This window comes from Pogona vitticeps, chromosome 3 (assembly GCF_051106095.1).
Source record: "Pogona vitticeps strain Pit_001003342236 chromosome 3, PviZW2.1, whole genome shotgun sequence".
Taxonomy (NCBI): domain Eukaryota; kingdom Metazoa; phylum Chordata; class Lepidosauria; order Squamata; family Agamidae; genus Pogona; species Pogona vitticeps.
Window position 1 is genome coordinate 20,165,709 of NC_135785.1, and position 23,663 is coordinate 20,189,371.

General features: G+C 39.1%; 1 protein-coding gene across 1 annotated transcript in view; it reads left to right on the plus strand.

The window, feature by feature from the left end:
* Positions 1–22,541, plus strand: part of BCHE (butyrylcholinesterase) — an 87,811-nt gene extending 65,270 nt beyond the window's left edge. Inside the window, exons 3-4 of the mRNA XM_072996161.2 lie at positions 12,126–12,292; positions 19,459–22,541. Of these exons, the coding sequence (XP_072852262.2) occupies positions 12,126–12,292; positions 19,459–19,583 (292 nt within the window). The 3' untranslated portion in view covers positions 19,584–22,541. The remainder of the gene's footprint in view (positions 1–12,125; positions 12,293–19,458) is intronic.
* The last annotated feature ends 1,122 nt before the right edge of the window (positions 22,542–23,663 follow it).

Below are 23,663 nucleotides of genomic sequence, written 5' to 3' on the forward strand. Positions count from 1 at the left end.
TTATTTATTTATTTATTTATTTATTTATTTATTTGTTTGTTTATTTATTTATTTATTTATTTATTTATTTATTTATTTAAAGCATCTCACTCTGAGCCAAGAAGTACTCTTTCTACAACCTTGTGGTTAGCTTGATGGGTTTTCTCCTCCACTTCTTTTAAAACAGGTTGAGGATGTGAACTTCCCAACCACACCATTACTGGGATCGAAAAAGGCACTGAAAGCAGAGAGAGCTCATTCCCATGTATCTGCTGCTCAGTATTAAATCTCCAACGTCTCGAACACCTACGTGACATCGTACACTGTAGAAAAATACAGGGAGTGTTACACACTCTTGTCACTAGAAATCTACTTTGTAACCCTTCTGGGAATTGCAATGATGCTCAGAATTGTTACATGCTTGACAGTCATTTGTTCCGCTCCAAGTGCAGAAGGAAAGAACGTACACAGATCGTGTATCCTGGCCTTTAGAAATTATGAGAGACATCTGGTCCTATATGCCTTCATCATGCAGCAAACACTCCTTGCCATTCTCTGCATGACTGACTTTTTTTCTTTTTCTTTCTTTTTTCTACATGTACAGAAAACTGTGATTAGAAGCTCTAGTTCAGAATTATTATGCATGGTGCTGTATTCCAGTTCTTAAATTAATTATGAGTGCCTCTCTGTTCTAGTAGGAAATAGAAGAGGACACCCCTGCTTTCAGCTTTAAATCATGTGGTTTATTTCCCCTGTCCAATAAGCTTGCAAAATGTCTTAATGATCCTTTGTCCTAATGCAGTGGTTCCCAACCTTGAGTCCCCAGATGTTCTTAGACTACAACCCCTAGAAAACCTGGCCAGCATAGCTAGTGGTGAAGACTTGTGAGAGTTTTAGTCCAAGGTTGGAAACCACTGCCTTATTGGAATGGCAGTTTAACAAAGTTGTGCTGAAGAATCTAACAACTGGACCTACTCCAGTTGCGATTTATTACTGGATTTCAGCCAATATTTATTATTTATTATGTATTCAGTTTCTATACTGCCTATCTGGCCTAGGGCTATTATTTCAGAGATCTAGTTGCACACATATATGACTCCCAATATTGATAAGAAATGTTGATTTACTGTGATTAAGGATGGTGTACCAACAAGCTCCTCCATCCATTAGGGATAAAATGTTGTTTTACAACACTTGTTGCTTATGGAATAGTTGTTAACAATGAACTTGGTAAAATTTGTCAACTAAATCACACAATGAAGCAATAAGGAACAACTGTCAATAGAGATTTTTTTAAAATCAGATGCTTTTTTTTTGCCACAACAACAAATAAAGTCAATGTGTGTGTGTTTACATTTTGCTTTCAAGTTTCATCAATCATACTAGTGAGAAAGCAATAATGGCCAATGCATGCATTTAACTATCGGAAGTTTTCCATATAAATTAAAGATTTCTACTAAGGTTCCTTTTTTGAACCAAAAGGTATTTAGCTTTCAGCAGTGAATCGAAATAAGCTGGTGCCAAATGAATGGTTTCCCATGGAATCAGTGGCTAATCAGCAGTTGCTTATAAACTCAATCTTTACTTAATACAGGCTCCCAATCTGTTTTTACTGTTTTTCTTCAGAACTTTCAATTTCCCTTATATTGATCCCACAGTTGCATAATTTCAGGCAATTGGTATTAACTGAGATTCTTCAAAGTCAGTGTGACACCTGTCAATTAATGGAACATGAAAGTACTATGTAGTATATGAAGCTTTCATTATATACGAATATTTTCATGGCTTCATACCTAAAATGTAAGTCCTGCTGAAAACTTGTATGGCTGTTTGAGTGATTGGTCATACAATGAATTGTGCAACCAGTGCATGGCAAGTCATATGATGCACACCTCATCAACAGATGTAAGACACTGGCCAATCACTCTGTGAACACAGTTTGTCAAGTAGCATTATTACATTAATCTCTGTAAATATTTAACCCAGATGAGATTTCATAATTCGTGTTCTGTCTCAGCACTGAGTTTGTTGTTGTTATGCTCTGTCAAGTCACTTCTGACTTACAGAGACCCTATGAATGAGCAATCTCCAAAATGTCCTGTCCTCAACAGCCCTGCTCAGCTCTTGTAAAAAAAACCCCTTTGGATTTCTTTAAGAAGTCAGCCCATCTTGTATTTGGTCTTCCTCTGTTTCCTGCTGCCTTCCAGTTTCCCCAGCATTATTATAACTTTTCCAGAGAATCCTTTCTTCTCAGGATGTCACCAAAGTAGGACAGATTCAGTTTCAACATTTTTGCCTCCAGAGATACTTCAGGCTTGATTTGATCTAGGATCTACATGTTGTTCTCTCTGGCCATCCAAAAGCAAAGCAAAGTGTATCCAGGGTATCTGCAAAGATTTTCTCCAGCACCACATTTTTTTAAAAAAAATTACACACACAGCCATCAGCTTTCTTTACCATCTAGCTTTCATACCCATACATTGTGATTAGAAATACGATTGTATGAATGATCTTGGGCTTGGTCTCCAGTGGCACATCTTTACACCTGATAATCTTTTCTAGTTCCTTCATTGCTCCCCTTCCTGTTCTCTGCTTCTTATTTCTTGACTGCAGTCTCCACTAGGATTGATGACTGGAGCAAGCTACAAAATCTCTAACTATTTCAACTTTGTTCCTTATTTGTCAATATTAAAGTTGTGTACCTCTTCTGTAGTCACAATTTCTGTCTTCTTTTTGTTCAGATGCAATTCTGGTTTGGTAATTTCTTATTTCACTTTCTGTAACAGTCAAACATAGAAAATAAAAATCAAGATTAAGGCTTAATAAACAGTGGTATTAAGGAATAATGGGCTGTGATACCCAGGTTTGGACATAATTAAATGTATATAGCACAAAATTTCCTTCCTTCCTTCCTTCCTTCCTTCCTTCCTTCCTTCCTTCCTTCCTTCCTTCCTTCCTTCCTTCCTTCCTTCCTTCCTTCCTTCCTTCCAAAAAAGTTAAATTAATATATCTTTAGAACCACATGTATAACAAACTTTCCATGGAAAAAGAACATACCTTTCCTAATCTGGGCAATGTCTGTACTGTTGATTATTCCATGTAGTACAGTTTATATATTACTATGCTGGCTGTGAAGAAAAAGGTTTAAAACTATAATCCATTTCAGCATTAGAGGTGGGAGAACTTGTCAGTTTCACTTTTTCCTGCATTCAGAATCTTTAAATTGGGGAGGGCGGTCTGCTTGGAATCAGTCCATTTTGGCAAATTCTTAACAAATTAAACAAATGTTTACCGATCTGCACTGACCTGAATAAGTACAGCCCAGCATGGAGGGGCTGCTGATGGAAAGTGACAAGAAGCTTCAGTGGGCCCAAAAGGCAACAGCCAGACTGTTGACGGGGGCTAGTTATAGGCATCAAATAACTCCCTCTTGAAGCAACACCACTGGCTGCCAATTAGTTTCCGGGCACAATTCATAGTTCTGGTTTTAACCTATAAAGCCCCAAATGGCCTGGGTCCAAGCTGTCTCAAAGACCATATATCCCAATAGGAGCCTCGTGGCGTAGTGGTTAAAACGCTGTACTGCAGCTAAAACTGTGCTCACGACCTGGGATTCAAATCCCAGGTAGCCGGCTCAAGGTTGACTCAGCCTTCCATCCTTCCGAGGTCGGTAAAATGAGTACCCAGCTTGCTGGGGGGGGGCAATGTGTAGCCTGTATAATGAAATTGTAAACCGCCCGGAGAGTACTTGTAGCACTATGGGGCGGTATAGAAGTCCAAAAATAAAATAAATAAATAAATAAATTTTGGGTGTTAAGATCATCAGGAAAAGGCTTTCTCTTGGTCCTGCCACCTTTACAGGTGCATCTAATAGGGACACAGGAGAGAGCCTTCTCTGTTGCTGCTCCCAGACTTTGGAACTCCCTCCTACAGGAGGCCAAATCAGCCCCATCTTTGCTATCCTTCCGCAAGCAGGCAAAGACCTTTCTCTTCATCAGGTCTTCGCTCAGTAACATGAATTTCATCATACAGGTTTCACAGTGCTTTGGGTGGGAAAAAAAAAGGAATGAATTTCTGTATACGGACATGTTGTTAAACGTTCTCTCAATTTGTTCTCCAACATTGGAACTGGCATCTCTCTCTCACTCACACACCCATACACACAATATCACACTATATCAAGCTGATATCATTCTCAATTGCTTCCGGCAAAGGGGAATCTGCATCCTGAAGTGCAGCCCCCTTCCAGCCTGTAAATTACAATTTGGAATGTCATGATTTATTTCATAGTAGGGAGGCCCTTAAATGAGTTCTGACAGTGCTATTAGTGCTCTGATCTTGAGCTGAAGTACTAGTCAGCTCTGCTTAAGTCACTATTCTCAGGAGCCACAAATAAACACGCAATTAAATGGGTGCCATAAGTTAATCAGAGCAGAATTAGCAAAGCAGTGGGCAATGAAGGAACTTAGGAATTGCCATGCCACATCAGATTAAGGGATATTTTAGATTAATTGCTTGACTTTGCAAGTATCTGTCCAGTGGGCTTTCAGGTAGATCTAAGTGCTTGGAAAGGAGTAAATAATGATAGCAGATGGATGTAAAAACCTGCCAGTCTCCTTCTAGCTCTGTTTCTCAGTTTCCCGCGAGCATTTGTGCACCATCCTGTATTTCTATCCCAGTTTCGGAGACTTTTGTTCCCTGCACATCAAATCTGTGAATACCTTTGGAAACATTTCCCTTTCCTCAAAGTCATATACTGATTTTGCATACCTCTTTCTAAAGTATTAACGCTGGTATGTATTTTTACAACCATGAAAGCGAATCTGAGTATATTTCTCAAATGTACTGATATTAAATATATTGAATGAATATCAGTACCTTTGAGAAATACAGAATCATACTCCTTTATAGATAAAGGAGCATGATCCTGTGTTTCTCTCCAAAGTATATTGCACACCATAGAAATTTGCATATAAGCAAGAAACATTGCATTCAGCTGATAGTCCCAGGAGACATAAAATGGGGTATTTCCACAAGAAATGTCAGTCTGAGAAATTTATTTTCCTCTCCTGTCGAAAGAAAACACAATTGCTTACATGGTCATTTGATTCCAAGGCACAACATGTCAAGAGGCCCTAATTATTCAAGGGCTTTTCCCCTCATGTTTCACATTTGAGCTCTTCATGGTAGGCCTATTCAGGTATTTTTTTAAAAAAGTTAATTTGAAAATATCAGCAAGAGAGTATTTTAACTCTACACCCACCCTGGCACTGTCTCCAAATAAAGAATGACAGCTTGAAAAGGAAACAGTTTGCCATGGTGAAGTCTCCCCACATGATCCGTAACCTTGATTTTTCAAGATCCTAAATCTATTTATATTTAACGGACATTTTCCTTGCAGTCTTGTCTGTCCACAGGGAGCAAGCTGAACTAGAACGCCCTGTTTCCTCATGCTTCAGTGTAACCTTCCCCCCCCCCCCCAAGAATGCCTGAATAGGGTTAAGGAAGAGTCTGTTTCTGGATAACACTTTGTAGAAAAGAAGTGTCCCAGTATCATAGTGTGAAGGGAACAATGGTGCTTGAACCCCTTGGCTATGAGGTCAACAGCAAGGACCAACATTCCCTCTAAGCCCCGCAGGTATGCGGGTGTGAGCGCTGCATTGGGTGCACGCAGTTGAGCTAGCATTTCCATCCATTTGCTTCTGGTTGCAGCTGGAACCCACACACACACACACGGTGGAGCCCCTGCACAGTTCTCTGGAAATTTAGAGGGAACGTTGGCACAGAATCAAAATTGCTAAATGCAGACTCAATATCCTAGGCACAGTTTGTGACAGGCCATTGTGATACAACACTATTAGTCATTGACTACATGGGCATTTGGCCACTGTTAGGTCTGCTGCGCGAACAGCTGGTTGACTCCTAAAGACAGTAATCAGTTTATGTCTCTGCTAGAGTGAACCAGCCGATCCCCAGAGCAGTCCTACCTGCACCTTTCTGGTCCCTGTCAGAGGATTCTATTTTCTGATGTGGTTAGAAGTACTCTCTTTTGTTCTGTTTCCAGAACTTTCTGTTTCTCTTTTGTTCTGTTTCCAGAATATGTGATTGGTGGGAACTAACCAAAAGCCTTCCTTTTTAAAAAAATAATAATAATATTTGTCAATATCACTAAGTAGTTTAATAGGAATTATTATTGATATAATTATAGCTTCAACTTACATAGCTTGAGTACTCTCTGGGAGGTTTACAACATAATTGTGCAAGGAACATCTGGAAGTTGAGTCATGGCAACTGGACTTCCTTCTTGTCAGCTGGAAATGTTTCACTACTCGTCAAAGTAGCTTCTTCAGTCTGAAGAGAGTTGGTAGGAGACCCCTGATATATCCTCCACATTGGTTTCACTCCCCCCTGGTCTGATTAGGCTCATTATAAGGACAAAGGGATCTCGTACTAACTCTCCTCAGGCTGACGAAGCTACTTGGATGAGTAGCGAAACATTTCAATCTGAAAAGAAGGAAGTCCAGTTGCCATGACTCAACTTCCAGATAACCCCACCTGGATGACTGAGAATCTTCACAGATATATGTGGAAGGAACACATTGCCCCTCAATGAGCTGGGTTCTCATTTTACTGACCTCAGAAAGATGGAAGGCTAAGTCAACCTTGAGCTAACTACCTCAATCCATTGGGACTTAATTCAGGTTGTGGACACAAACCTGACTGTAGTACTGAAATTTAACTACTGCACTATGGGTTAAAAACATATTTTGGAGTTTCCATTAAAGCAGTGAAAATACATCGCATTAGTTATGTTAAATATATATATATATATACACACGATACTTCTTTCTCTTGTCTGGCCCTGGTCAAGAAACTGTCATGGCGGCAGGCTTGGCTACAGGTAGTTTCTTGACTGGTGCTTTAAGACAGTGGTTCTTAACGTGGGCGATAATGCCCCCCAGGGGGCGATTTCATTTTTCAGGGGGGCAGTAGAACGAAAAGGGGCGGTGTGGGGGCGCTGGAGCAGAAGGGGGCGGTAGGGGGACGCCGGAGCAAGCCAAACCTGTGAAGATGGCTGCAGCCTTTTTACAGTGTGCATGAATATATATTTTCCTCCAATCTTAATTTAGTTTCAGAGTTTTTGTCTTGAAATTTTTAGTTCCTGCATTGCGGTTTGTTTTTATGCCCTTTTTATACTGTATTTCTTTTTGCGTCTTAAAATTCGCTTGCAACTAAATTATTAAATGTTACTTTTTGGGGGCATTTCATTTTCTTGGAATTGAATTTTGTTTTCGGGGTCATTGGATTTAAGTGTCTTAAATAAATAAATAAATAAATAAATAAATAAATAAATAAATAAATAAATAAATAAATAAATAAATAAATATCATCACCATGGGGAGGGGGGCGATGATAACTTCCTCAATGGCTCAAGGGGGCGTTTCTTTCAAAAAGGTTAAGAACCACTGCTTTAAGATAAGATAAAGAATATATATTCTGCCATGACAGTTTCTTGACCAGGGCCAGACAACAGAAAGATGTATTTTGTGTATTAGACAGTGGCAGGCTTTCAACCAGACCTTTAAAAAAAGGTGCATTACTTAACAAATTCTCTTAAATATAATTCATAATACACATACCTAACACATCTACTCTTTTAAAAAAGTGGACCAAATTATGTCACTTGAGGTCTGTATGGATTTGAATGCAAGGATTTCACCAAATGGCATACCGGACTTCCTAACCACCTTAGCATCAACTCAGCCATGTAAACAAGTTTGTAGCCTTTCAGAAGCTGGTTATGTAAACAAGTTTGTAAAGCCATGTAAACAAGTTTGTAGCCTTTCAGAAGCTGTGTATATATATATATATAAAACCAGCAATATATATAATATTGCTCTATGTTGCTTGTGGATTGCATTCAGTATGATGGGCTACAAGCTATTCAAGCTTGATTTAAGAAATGTACACTTTTGGTCCATGTGGTCACAGAGAGAAGGCATGGAAGTGTAATGAATATGTTGCAATTCTCCACTAATCCTGTTAGGATGTATTAAAATAGAGAATGAATTTAGAAATAGTTTTGGTAGGCTGGTCAAAATGCATGCATATGCCCAAATGCCAAGCAGAAGCATACAGAAGCTTTATCCCAACATGTAAGTGACAGACAAACTGCTGCTGGGTTGATTTGGTTCTTAAGGTAAACCTTCTACCATATTTGTCAGGACTTGGAGTGGGCGTAAGGAATTCAGCACTCTGGGTCTTTTGTGAATCCACGGTCATTTCTTTCTCTTTTCAAAAACTTTCATGTCAATAGCAGCAAAGAGTATGGTCTCAACAGAAGGTTGCTATAAATCACACTTCCTTTGAGTGTCAGAACACTGTGGCACCAATATTCCCAATCTCCTGTAGAATTCTGCACCACCAGAAGCCTGGGACATGTATCACCTGGAGTTCCTCAGTTTTTATTTGGGATTGCAGAAGTCCTGGGAATGACAAACAGAGGGTTTAGGCATCAGGAGTGCTGAGAAATGTAGTTCCCTAATTCTACCAAGTCCAGAAGACTATTCTGAGACTCCCCATTTGCTAACTGTGCCTAATATAGTTGCTGCTATCACCAGATATGGTGTGGGTTTTGTTTTGTTTTGTTTTTTGTACAGGAGGAAAAAAAAACCCAACAAGGCAGGTCTATTTGGAGTCAGACTCAAACCTTGTAGGATTTTGGAGGCCCATTTCAAATGCTCTTGGGTGCGGCATTTTGTGTTCCAGCTGTAACTGTCCCAAATCTGAAATATAGTGGAAGCAGCTGCAGGTACTGTAGGAAAGTGACTTTCACTGCTGCATCTGGCTAGTCCCTTCATGGATAAAACCAGGCATCCTGCCAGTGGCCCATAGCAAGAACAGCTGAGCTCTTTTTGTGTTAAGCAATGGCTGATTGTTTACTTGTTTAACACATTTAGCTGTGGCACTTTTGTTGTTTTAAAAGAGCAATGTGAAAACCCAGTCCATGTACAAATCAAATGATCTGATCCCAACAGCTTCCTGCAAGGCTGAAATTTTTTCAGCCAAACACAAACCTCAAACCCAATTCCCTATTACCGAGGCTATCCAGCTGCTAAATGTATCATTCATCAACAGCCATGTCACCAAAGAGGAGGAGGAGGAGAAAGAAAGAAAAAAAAACTGAGGTAAACATTCACAGTCCACCAATCTTTCCTCAAATGGCCTATCCTGACCTTTTCTTCTGCAGTGGTAAACAAACTTAAAACTCCCACTGACTTCACAAAGACTTAGCCTTTCCTTGCCAGTTTTCTTGGCTGGATACCTGAGAGAGGGACATCAAATTACTCATATCAACTCTGCACTTTCAAATCATTTATTGCACTCCTCTTTTGGAACATTGTTAAATTTGGTAAACCTCTTTCAGGAAAACTTTTGCAGCTTAGACTTGCTTGGGATAATTCACTTTGGTGCATCAGCTTGGACAGAGTTCTCTCAGGAAAGACAGTTGATATATTTAAAAACACACACAAAGCAATAAAATGGTCCTTCCACTCATTGACTTACAATGATACCCATCTGATAAATTTGTACTAGGGGAATAAAAAGCTGCCTTATAACAGTTGGTCTCACCTAGATCCATGTTTTCTGTTCTGACTAGGAACAGCTATCTAACATCTAAGAGCCTGTCTGCATTTCTAAACAAACAAACAAACAAACAAACAAACAAACAAACAAACAAACAAACAAACAAACAAACAAAACACATTATGTATCATTTTAATTTTAGCCAGCTCACATCACATGGTTTTTGAGTAGTTTCCTGCACCCCTACTTAGTAATTGCAATGCAAATGTTCTTCTTCTGTTAATGTACTGATTTGGGAGACTATGTACTTTCCACTTGTGTCCGTAAATTGGATATGCATGGAGAGGTTCCCTTTTAAAACTGGCTGTAAGGTTTACAATGGGCTTAAGTGGAGTAAGAAAACAGTATGCTGAAATAAACAGCTATTTAGTGGACATTTATTTTAATTTGCTTCCTAAGAAAATAAATCAAGTCAGAGGAAAATAAACACACACTTTGGAATTCATTCTGTGGACATGAAACTCATCATGGTATAGGTAAAATCTCAGGTTTTTGGGCTGTGTGACCAGACTCTCAGCAGAGAAATTTCACCCTCATGTCCCATCTGATCCTTTTAAATCTGCAGCTGTTAGAAATTAAAGCTGGGGAATTCTGCACATAGTACCTGCATTCTCTTTTTGACCTACAAAGAGGGGTCAAGCAAATCTATGATCCCATCTCTTGTGTGTCCATAAATCCAATTCTTTATAAATTGGATTTAGCTTAGTTGGATTCCAGTGACTTTCCAAAATTCATAAGCTTGTTTGTAAATGTAATAAACAGAACATGAGATTGAAAACTCCATGGGGGAGAAGGGAAATGGCCATATTTACCTCTCTGGACACAGGTCTTTGGGTGCTGAACTCTTTAAATTCTCACTCTGAATCCTTGTGCAGTCAACCATTTCTGCTGGTACTGAATTATGGCTGTCACCAATTTTTCCCCTCATAGCTTCCTCAATAATGAACAGCATTATTGCAAGCAAATATGTCATGGTTTTCTCCATGATGGAGCAGCTTTAGTTACTAGATAAAGTCTGGGCTTTGGAATTTGATGGGATTTGTTTTTGAGAAGAACATACCAACATACACATTTCTTCATATACCAAGAGACACATTTCTTCATCAATTGGACAGAAAGAACCTGCTCTAAAAGGATCAGAAAATAACATTAAAAAAAACACAGAATTGAAAGGATTTGTTCTCCTGTACAATCCCATATCCACACAAAGACAGAGTTTGGGGGAGTTACTTTTTGAACAGAATTCTTCCACTCATGGCCATGCTAGCAACAGGATTCTGGAAAAGCATCTTTTCCAAGTTCAACATGTAGGGACTTACAGTCAGACTAGATATATGGAGAGCTCAAGAGCAATGGCCTTTTGTTGTGATCTCATGTCTGTTTTTTAGGGACGTGGTGGCACTGTGGGCTAAACCACAGAAGCCTGTGCTGCAGGGTCAGAAGATCCGGCAGTCGTAATATCGAATCCACGCAACGGAATGAGCACCCATCGCTTGTCCCAGCTCCCGCCAACCTAGCGGTTCGAAAGCATGCAAATGTGAGTAGATAAATAGGGACCACCTCGGTGGGAAGGTAAACAGCGTTCCGTGTCTAAATCACACTGGCCATGTGACCACGGAAAGATTGTCTTCAGACAAAACGCTGGCTCTATGGCTTGAAGAGCGGGATGAGTGCCGCCCCCTAGAGTCGGACATGACTGGACAAAAAATTGTCAAGGGGAACCTTTACCTTTACCTCATGTCTGTTTTGTTCTCTGCCTACATACAACTAAGTCCCTAAAGTACCTGCATGTATGAATCAGGCATGCTTTTGCCTGCAGCCATCACTGCTGGACTGCTGCCATAACCAATGGTGAGGCATGCTGGAAGTTGTAATCCAACATCATATGGAGGTCCACACTTTTAGAGTAATATCACTGAAACTGGTGATGTCAATGTTTTCAGTTGTTGTGGATATATTTTTACTTTAGGTGTGCACCTTTATTTACCTCTGCTTACCCAATCCCCAACAGAAAGAAATCAAAAAAGAAAGACAGAAAGGAAGGAAGGCAGGCAGGCAGAAAGGCAGGCAGGCAATGTTCTTAAATATTAGAATAAGACATTAGCACTCTTATTAAATATTTTGGGTAGTACAAACTATTGATTGTGCTTAATGTAATGCCGGAGATTGTTTTTTGTCCCTGACCTCTTGGGTTTATCCATGGAGCTGATGAGTGTTGATCTTATTATGATGATATTTCCCTCCTTTGTGCCTTAAAAATAATATTCAAGTGTACCTTGCTATACTTGTAATTAATTTTTTTTTGCTGAGAACCCATTTAAAGTTTGGGGGTAGGTGTTGATATTTATTTTTATCTATTTTCAAAAGTGCAGAGGTAATTTCATGCAAACCTACTGATCTTTGAAATAAAATAACTTTTCAACAGAATAATTTTTACACTCCTGATGTGCTCGGGTAATTTCCCATGAGGAATCTAATGCTTCTCTTTAATCCTTTAGAACACCCAGTGGGACTCAGATTAATGGGACAAGATGGCCAGTCTTCACCACCACTGAACAAAAATACTTAACATTAAACACAGATGCTTCAAAGATTCGGACAAAATTACGTGCCCAGCAGTGCCGATTCTGGAATATATTTTTTCCCAAAGTCCTGGAGATGACAGGTAATTTTGGTGGTAAATATGTATATGTACGGAAAATTGGTCAATACAAGGTCACTTTCCTACTACTACATTTTAATTTCAGTTTCAATTTCAGGGCTTATGAAGCTATGGATTATTTGGGAGGGAAAGCCAACAGTCCTTCCTAAGACCTCCTTGATTTAAATACACTAATAACTTGGTTTACAAAGGCCTCGGTTTATGAATGGAAATCCATTGAAAATAATGCCTCAGTTTACAATTTTTTTCTGCAGTACTAAGGAAGTTTCCCCAGGATGCATTGTGCCTGGAGGTTTATAGTGCCGCCCCGTTCCTGTGGCAAACCATGTTTCAGTTTATGAATTTTTTGCATTACATAATGTCCCGGAGAACGCATTAAATTCATAAACTGAGGTACTACTGTATTATGCTTTTCAATGAGTTTGTGTAATATATGGTTTTACACACATTCCACAAGTTATCCTTGATCTCATTCACAGAAGATTTGCTGGCCATTGTATGCCATCTGCTAAGAGTAGGCCCTCCATCAGTGGTCCCCATCTTTGGGTCCCTACTTGCTCTTAGACTCTGCCAAGATCAACTTTCTGTCTGACCCAGTCTTCACAGACCTCATGTCTGCAGATGTTATCTCCCAGAGAAGCCTGGAAAATGGTAACCATAAGCTGGGCTTTCTCTGAAGTGGCACCCTCCCTATGGAATGCTCGTCCACAAGAAATACAATAGGTGCCCTCCATTCACATGTTCAGAAACCTTCTAAAACAGAACTATTCAGAGAAGCCTTTGAGGAAGTTCTCCCTCAATAGTTGGGACTCTGGAAGAAGGAGGATAGAAATAATACAGTATTTGAGTGAGTTCATGAAATTGTTTTTCTACCTGTTTTGGGCTATATCTATGTATGGGATAGTTCATTGTTTGTATTAGTATATAATGTATGTTTAATTTGTTGTATACCTCCCAAATTTTCTAAATGGGCAGTATATTGAATGAATGAATGAATGAATGAATGAATGAATGAATGAATGAATGAATGAATGAATGAATGAATTCATTCATTCATTCATTCATTCATTCATTCATTCATTCATTCCCAGAAATCCTGGCCAGCACAGCTAGTGATGGAGGCTTCTAGGAGTTTTAGTCCAAGTATATCTGGAGACCAAAGGCTGGTAACCATTGCCCTGCATGAAACCTGCAGGAAAGAAAATCTACATTTCTGCACAGATCTCAGGATTCAAGATTTTTGTGCCTACCTCACTTATGAGGTGGTGAGGATCTACATAAATGTGTTCTACCATCATTTCCACACCAGCCTCCTGAGGCTCTCATAGTTCAGTGAAAGCCCCAGGAAAACCACCATAAAATGACTCTTCCTAAAGGCCTCTTCAGATAAGAAAGGCCGGGCAGCCAGACAGGTTCAAGAGCAGTGAAGAGATGTATAATGGAAATAAAAGTGAAAGCAAATTCAGCACTTTTAGACACCTTACAGAGTCGTGGCAAGCTCAAAAACACAGAAACAAATAGAAGGCTGTTTTCCCATGCAGAAATGAAACTATTTTTGGAATTTTGGAGATATGTTACGCACAGCACTTGTTTTATCTTTTTTCCTGGAGCTGGATGCAACCCTGTCTTTGTTCATATAGGATTTACAGGAAAGAGAAGTATTGTAAGCATCTTCTGCAGTTTAAGCAAAATGTATCTGCACTGACTGCTCCAGAATGTGATATGTAGGAAACCCTAGAGAAGATGCTGAACTTTGAAGAATAACAAGTGATACTGAACCAAAATCTGAGATTTTATTTTTCTTACTCCCCTAGCAATAGTAGAAGGCTGCCTAGCAGAATTATTTATAAAATCCCTCCTTTTTGGGAAGGGGTGGTTTCTACTTTATGTTATCACTACCACAGTTCCCTAAAATGACACTAAAGATTGGAATCAAAATTGTGGCATGCCTACCAACATAGCTATTGTTGGCAGTGCAAAAACCAAAAATATTTAGGAGGAAAAAAGAATGAATTAGTGCTACAACTACTGCTGATGGCAAGAATCTGTCGATGAATTTCTCCTCCTGGAAAAATGTGATGAAATTGTTACCTGGCAGTTTCTCTGTCTATAACCAGTGGGATGATTATGAAAGGCCATTTGTACACATGTATGATGCAGATTTTCTTCCATCATCATGTCTTTATCTTCAAGAAAACCCTCGTGATAAGAGAGGGTGAGCAGCTCCACAGTGCCCAACAAGCTTCCTAACTGAGTACAAATTTGTTCTGTATCTCCTGGACATTCATGCCAGACTTCCAAATTAAGCTCTACTGGCAACCAGTCACAAAAGAACGCACACGGGAATATAAGATGCAGAGCTCAGGGAAAGCACATGCTAGGACAAGCAAAGTCATTTCACCACTTAAGGGAACACTTTTTCTAAATAAGTGCTAGTCTGGATCTTTGTGCAATAGTCTAACTGCTCTGATACTAATAAATTACAGAAGTTGCACCATTGGTGTCAGTTCTCCAGTATCCTCAACAATAACAATTCCTAGTATTTCTCGAATATGTAGGGTATGTATTCTGGGCTGTTTTTTCTTTCTTTTCACAAAGTGTTTCTGTTTTGTGTGCTTGGTTCTTTATGTATACTTATATGATGTCATGAACATGGTGGCACTGTGGGTTAAACCGCAGAAGCCTGTGCTGCAGAGTCAGAAGACCAGCAGTTGTAAGATCGAATCCATGCGACGGAGTGAACTTTGTCCCAGCTCCTCGCCAACCTAGCAATTCAAAAGCATGCAAATGAGAGTAGATAAATAGGTACCACCTTGGTGGAAAGGTAAAATGGCGTTCCCTAGTCACGCTGGCCACGTGGCAATGGAAACTATCTTCAGACAAGCACTGGCTCTACGGCTTGAAAATGGGATGAGCACCGTCCCCTAGAGTCGGACACGACTGGACTAAAAATGTCAAGGGGAACCTTCACCTTTACCTTTATGAAGTCAGGTATCATGTCCTATAATTTTGTGCTCGGGAATATCTGTATCTCTGCCAAATAAATCTAACAAATGGTTGGATTGGACTGCTTCTTTGAATATATACAAGTAAGACCTCTGAGGTGGAGGGAGACTATGATATTATTCATCTGACAGATTGTTTATCATTTTAACTTTTGATAGATTTTATCACTTCTTACATCATCAAGTTCCATCTTTTATAAAATGTATAAAAATAATTCCCCTGCCCCCCCGACAAAAGATGCAACCAAACCAAAACACACCCAACATCCTGTCATTAGGTTACATGTGAATATGGATGATTTCCTGGGAAGAAATTGCTATATTAGGTTTGGATGAAATGTTCCATTTGATCACAACATATTGCTCACAAAAAATATGACTGGAGACACCATCTGTTTGATGATGATATCGATGAGCAAATGTCCTACATAAGACCAAACATTCTGTGACATGCTCCATATCCATTGAGAAGTTTCTGTACTATGCAGGAAGTCAGACAGATGATGTTCCAGAACAGGGAAGGGGTGTGTGAAATAAGGTCCCACTCTAAATCCACCAGAAAGTGAAAAAATGCATCATTAATTCATGTATTAAAAGAAGAGGTGCATATTTGTAATTAGCAGTGGATGAATACTTTTTTGTACTGGTGTCACGTTTGTCTGTGTTCATATAGCAGTATTTATTTTGCCATGTAAATCTGCAGATTATTATTTTTTAAAAAATGGGAGTGAACAATATGGTTTACCTTAAAGGATCAGCTGTAATAAATCTACACTTCTTGCTTTTCGATACATGACTGAAGCATTCCAGGTTTGTGTACTATGAATTTGATGGTTTCTTGGTCTTCATTAATTCACTTTAGTATTTCTTTATATTCAGTATATTAATAATATCCTATGATAAATTTCAATTTCAGATGCTTTTGTCTTGTTTTTGTGGTCACCTACATCCATGATTCCATGCCATGTAATGTAACAGAGAATACATAGTACTGTGCAATATGCTTAAGAGTTCTCTGTTATTGTTCCAGCATGCTTGTTATGGTTCTCATCAAACAGGCCAAAGGATTCTTTAGGATAATAAGCCAGGTGTAGCCATGCTAGCTAAAGTGGAATCAGACTGCAATAAGTATGCAGCATTGATAACCCTTAGTCTGGGAGTGGGAGATCCGTTCAATTCATACCAGAATTCCCAATGATCAAACTCCTCCTGTTTTACTGTTATGTATGTAAGAGGTGGGATCATGTGGTTTGCAAGCCTTCTGAGCACCAATTCAATACCATTTTTTTCCTGCTGGGTACCTCCATACCACCCCAACATTTTAAAGATACTTAAACTATGATGACCTCAAGGTTGAGCTTCTCCTTTGAAACAATATGTGCCCTCTAACTACTAGTTTCAAGGGAGAAATCATCTGTCCCCCAAATCAATAGAACACATCCTCACCCAAATAAATGAGTTTGAGGTTATGTCCAGTCTCGTATAAACTCTGGGGGGGGGGCAGAACAATGTGCACATACCTGAATAGTACCCCCCTCTCAAACAGTAAAGCTTCCTAATCCCATGAATGGATGTACAGATACATAAATATACAAACTTCTCCTTGCCGATGGAAACGTTTCCACTCCTAATCGGAGAATGATATGTTACAAGGGGAATGTGCCTATTTTCCCACCCGTATGGATTTGTGGATTTTTTTTTTTTATTGTGGGGCATCTTGCTCTGAGAAGTAAGCTTCCTCCAGGACCGAAGCAATATTTGTCACTGACCAAAACAGGGGTTGGGCTCAATGGAGTTCCAATCATGGAACTTGTTTGTACTGCTCACTGCCAAATATTGCTTGTAATGAGGGAGTGCAGGGAATATTTATCAAATTTGTGGATAACACAAAACTGGGTGGAATAGCTAATACCTTGGAAGACAGGAACAAAACTCAAAAAGATCTTGATAGGCTAGCCTTTATAGAAGCTAATGTTTGGTTCCCAACAAAAGACGGTCTTCACTGAAAAGAGAATAGGGAGCATAGAAAACTACCTTGTTCTGAGTCAGACCACTGCTCCACCTTGCTCAGTATTGTCAGCACTGACCAGCAACATTTCTCTGGGTTTCAGGCCAGAAGTGATTCTTTGCTTCCTGAAGATGGCAAGGTTGAACCATTTGTCCTCCTCCTCACTTTTTTTCAAATACTAGTAGCTCAGAGATGCAGCACATACTCTGATATATAAAGCAAGTGCTGTACCTCTGAGCAACTCCCCCCAATTATTAGAATGAACTCCATATCTAGGTGAGAGAAAAGATGGTGCTTCCCCTGGCTACATAATCAAGAAAGAGGATAAGGAAGATCAGTGTATCCGTTGACGAGCGTGGGTGCAACAGAGCAGACAATAGAAAGAAGGGGGGGGGAATTAAGAACTCTGCCTGTTTCCACTTTATCTTCCCTCGAACATGTGCTCATTTGTGCACATGGTCATCGGTGCAAGTATAGTTGCAAAGACTGGGGAAGGGGGCAAATGGATCCCCATAGTTACTGGCTGAGATCTGATTTTTTTTGCTGCATATATAATCTGCAAAAATCCACTACCAGTCAGATCCCATTAAAATGTGACCCTCAAAGGGATAAAAATAGAACTGTATATGTACATTGCAGATGACACGCTCAGGATTCATAAAACATTTCTCAGAATTTCAGTTTGATTGACATGGTCCTCATGATGATCAAATATGAACTGACTTCACTTAACGTATTAGTATAATATACTAAATACAGTTAATATACTAAATACTGTATACTTAATATACTAAATATAGTTTGATGTTATTGCTGAATTTAGTGTTTCCTCTGAGTTTGGAGATTTATGTTTTATCAGGAAGGATGAAGATTCTGCTTCATGAGGAGAAGATCCAAACATTTCTGACATTTTTGGTGCATAGATCATCAACATTTGATGGGAGAATTAAGGAGAATATGCTGCTTACCCATGGATATTTTGCAATAATCAGTTTTGGATAGGCCAGAAATATAAACTGATTGCAAATAATTTTATAGTTGTCTAAATGGCTAGTGACATATACTAATAGCTTATTCAGAATCAGAGGCAGAGACAAAAATCCTGTTGCATAGCTCTGTATGCACAATGGGATTGACATCATCAGCAGTGGTGAATTTTTGCTGATCAAAGGCAATCAATCTCTGGTGATTTCAGAGTGCATGAGGCTCCACTACATTGCATATGTGTTGCATGCACCCTGAAATTGCCAAAGGAAGCCTTTAATCAACAGCAATTCACTGCTGCTGATGACATTAATCCCATTGTGCACACAGAATTGTGCAACACAATTTTAGATGCTGTATTAATAAAATCCACAAACACTATTGATCCACACTGGAGAGAAGCCATGTGTGCAGAGCAGCCAGAGGCAGTGAAACCTCTTCCATGTGAATTGTTTCTGCTATTATCTTTGGCTTCCTAAAAATGATTGCATGGTTTGGATATATATGCACAGAAACAGATGTCTGTGGTCTAAGGATTTTAGGCAGCTTTTTCTCTGTGCACATTGTGGATGGTCAATCTGAACAAGAGTTTGCCCATTACAGTTTCTCACTGAAGTTATACACTGACTTGATATTGAGCATGTTAAATTGGTTATTTCACATGGTGTTACATATACTGTTGCACATACTTCATGCTGCTCGTAATGCGTAAGTCATCAGTAGTATATCCATTATAATTTCTTCTTGAAAACCATTGCTGTATTTGTGATAATATTTTGTAACCTAGTCTATGAGATTTGATTGATTGGTTGTTTGATTCTTTCCAGGAATGAAAATTATTGAGATTTATTGAATCTTCTAGCTGAAACTCTGAATGCTTATCGCTCATGAATGGTAACCTCCTTAGTTAATGTCATTTGGGTGTGACAAGTGAAAATGCAAATCCATATGATACTGAATGCCAGCCTGCAAAAAAGTGTCTCCCAATTATCCCAGGATCCAGAGATAAAGTGTTACCCTTTGAATCTGTAATAAATCAGGTGACAAAAGGGAGGAGCATAATGTGGTGTATTTAAAGAAAAAAGAAAGGGATTTGTGATCAGAATTATTTTTCAATTAATGTACAAAGAGATTGAAATTTAGATTAATGCCACCCATTTCATGTTTTACAGGAAATATTGATGAAGCGGAACGAGAATGGAAAGCAGGGATCCTTCGTTGGAACAATTACATGATGGACTGGAAAAATCAATTTAATGAGTACACCAGTAAGAGAGAAAGCTGCTCAGGTCTCTAATTAGAAGTTGCAGCCTTCCTGGAATTGCCTGTATTGTCAAAGATCAAGGAAAACACAGAGATAGCTAATGGAGCATATCCAGGAAAAAGTCATCTTATGCAGGCTCAGTGACACGTCACAAATATACTGGTCTCCCTGGTCTGTATTTCTATTTATACTCTCCAGAAATGTTACAACATGCTTCCATCCTTTGAAGCTTCAGGAAATGAAAACAGATTCATAGAGCAATTCGAATGCTGGATGGATACAAATTCCAGCGTTAAAGGAAGGAAAGGTTCCAAATCACAGCCGAATTTGTCCCAGCATACTAATGGGTGGGAGAAGCAGCATTCTTGTATGTTATCTCTACTCTCAAGAACCTTTAAAAATCCCATAGAAAAACTGTTTTCCTTACTTTAGCTGCAGTGGTGCAGGGATGTTGGCAAGTCCCCGGGTTCGAATTCCAAACCCCAAGCCCCAAGTCTGTGTCCCTATTAAAAACAAGGTTTTTTTCCCCAGACAAAAGGGGGTTTGGGTTCTGAGCTGCAAGCTGAATTTGAGTCGAGTCACCAGTGGGACTCAAGTCTGACTTGACAGCAAGTCCTGCGAGTCGAGCCCCCATCCCTGCAATGGTGTAGGTCTACTTCTAGTCTGGGGAGAGAGGAGGTGTCTGGGGACTGGAAGGGCTGTAGATCCTGGTGTATTAATTCAGTTGCTAATCCCATGAAGTCTAGACCTGCTGAATCATTTACTAAATAGTGATTCAACACTTGTGTAAGTCTCATAAATTCAGTGGGGTTTCTTAAGTTTGGTTCCACAGTTGGATGTAGGCTTATGCGTCTACTGTTTCTCCCAGTTATACCTCTTCGTGTATTGACTCCTCCCGTCTCCCAGAATGCCTCCTGTTCCCCCTCTGACGCCAGAACTCTTACATCAGATGAGCCCTTATGATCATCATTTCTGCAAGAGTTTGGGAGGGCTATTTCAACTCCAGTTCTCTCCCCCCCCCCTTTAAAGAGAAAGGTTGGGAAAGTAAATTTTTACAGCTACACCTGCCATCCAGCAATTAAGGGATTTAGGAACTGTAATACCAAAAAGTAATTTATCCACATTCTATCAAGATCCAATGTGTCCTAAAAAAACCCTCCTGGGATTCCCATTCGGGGAATATAGGATTATAGCCGGAGGTTTAATGATGCACAAATAGAGATTCTGGTTTCACAAGTACAGGGGTTTCCATTAGAATGTGCACCTCACTTAATTGGGAGCAGTAAAAGTAAACATCTGTACAGTTACACAATATCCTTACTGGGATTTGCATTGCAATTCATAGCTGGATGCATATCTCCTTTATGTCTGCTGCAGTTCCCGGTCTAGGAAACAATACTAGTGCATCAGTCTGTTTCTCTGAACTGTATCAGGCTGATTAAATTTCAATTCAAACGAACAGTTGCAATGTGTTAACAAACACAACATATGTATTTTTTTTCCTTAAGCGCTCAGTGGAAATGTCAGTATGCGAGCACACTGCCACAGCAAGCTCAGTAGTCTCGGATCTCCAGCTGTAATGTCATAACACTTTAATCCTGCTTCAGCTGTAACTTAGTTGTTAAGCACATATAGCGTTTCCAACTTTACAGGTAAGGAAAATAAATATGTTATTTCCTTGGTATGTGAAAGAGCTGCAGAGAGTTGCCAGATCTAGATTTCTTCCTCCTTAGAAAAGAAGTAATTTTTTCAAAAGATCAACAAATTCACTGTTAGATCAAAGTAAAACCCTCATATCTATAGGGGAACATTTCCAATCTCCCCATAGATGCTGAAAAACATGGATTATAGTAAATGCTATACATAACATGATTTCTGCCCCCCTCTAGTGGCCTGTTCTGGTAACTTCATTGTTAAAAATATATCTTTCCAGAGAGTTTTATTTTAATATTTTTAATATTTTCAGACCATGGATAAGTGTATCAGCAGATCCCACATATAGGGGGTCCTACTGTATATATGTTTTCTCTATTGGTAGGACTTGGGGTCAAAGTATTCGACAAGGTGAATCAGATGATATATGAAGATGTCTGTTTCTTCTTTCTGCAGCCGCCATTCCTCATGGTATTTTGATCAACAATAAAAAAGCCATGCCAGGATCAAATTAAAAATTATGGTGACATAGGTCATTTGCCCCAAATTTATGTGGCCAGTGCATGTGATAGTTAATCCTTACACCCACCTCTCAACTACAGTGGTACCTCGGTTTACGAATGCCTCGGTTAACATAATTTTTGGTTTACGAACGAAAATCGATAGAAAATAATGCCTCAGTTTATGATATTTTTTTTGCAATATGAAGCAAGTTTCCACAGGATGCATTGCACCTGGGAGGTTTATAGTGCTGCCCTGTGCATGCATTCCTATGGGAAACTGTGTTTTGGTTTGCGAATTTTTCGCAATACCAAATGTCCCGGAGAACGCATTAAATTTGTAAACACTATAGTTGGCAGCCTTGGAAATAGGGTCCTGGCCACAGTTTCTATCGCTATTGGTTTACTGAGCACTTTTGATATACCAAACACTTAGCAATCATCAACATATTTGTCCTTGCAACATCCCTGTGCAGTAAAGGAAATCAGTGTCATTCCCAATCTACAGTTGAATACCTAAGAGCAAAATCCTACAAATATTTATGTAAGAGCAGGTCTCAAGGGCCAGAAGTCTATTGGGGATTCATAGTGGCATATGTGCAATGACATAAAATTGCTACCACTTGCAGATAGGTAGCAATTTTAAAATATTAAGCTTTTAAAACTTTTTTGACAATATTTAGTATTGTACATTGGGCCTTTGTGAGGGTATAGGCCACGTGTTGCCTACCCCTGCATGTAAGACTGGTTAAAAATGAATGTGTGAGAAAAGGAGACTTGAGATATTCATGCTTTTTGAATCAATGCTTTGAGTGCTTAATAAATTTTTGGTTTTGAATCCCTGTGTATTCAGCCATTTAGTGCCAAGTAAAGTGTGTGTGTGTTTGTGTGTGTGTGTGTGTGTGCGCGCGCGCGTGTGCGTGTGCGTGTGCATGTGTGTGTGCATGCATGCGTGCGTGCATGCGTTTTCTGGTGACTCCTCATTTCTAACACAGCTCTGTCCATCCAAGAATATTTGGTGTTCCTGTTGAATTTGGTCTGTACTCACTGGAAAGAATTTCATTTCCATTTTCTTATGAAAGTTAACTTCTCATGTTTTCCTTCCCTCTCTTCTCCTACTGTTTGTTTTCCATCTCGTTGAATTTGTTCATTGTTCATTACGTAATAATTTCGTATCTATCTGTGTATTTTATGTGTATTTTACTTATGTTGTAAGCCGCCTAGAGTGATCATAACTGACCAGATAGGCGGGATATAATAAATAAATAAATAAATAAATAAATAAATAAATAAATAAATAAATAAATAAATAAATAAATAAATAAGTATGTATGTATGTATGTATGTATGTATGTATGTATGTATGTATCCAAATTCACAAATTTCTTCAGAGCAGAGGAAAATTGAATGTAGTAGAAATGGAAATGGCAGATTTCCCCATGGCTAAACTTCAAAGAGCTTCCTTCCATAATGTATGAATTGCCAGATAGCTCAGTGGTTTAGGCATCCACTCAGAGGTTGGGAGTTCAATTCTCCTTAATAGGGGCTGGACTTGATGATCCATCATGTTCTTTCTAGCTCTGAGGTTCTAAGATGATGATGATTAAAAAACACCAGGCACAGTCAATCAAAATTATAAAAACATTGACTGGTATTATATAACAGATACAAGTTTTAACTAAAAACCTAAGTATCTGTTACATATCAGCACAATATGTATGTATGTATGTATGTTGTTGTTGTTGTTAGCATTAGTATTTACTATATCTTAGCATTTAAGTGTGGCTTCCATGTACAGTGATTGAGGATGGGCCCAGATATAACTGAAGGCTTGAGGCTTGATTGGTGGGTGGGCCATGCACCATATCAGATATTGGTGCAACTCCCATCAGCCTTTGGAAACAATGTCAGTAGTAGGGGATCATAGAATTGCAGCAGGACTGTAAATTGTCCATCTTCA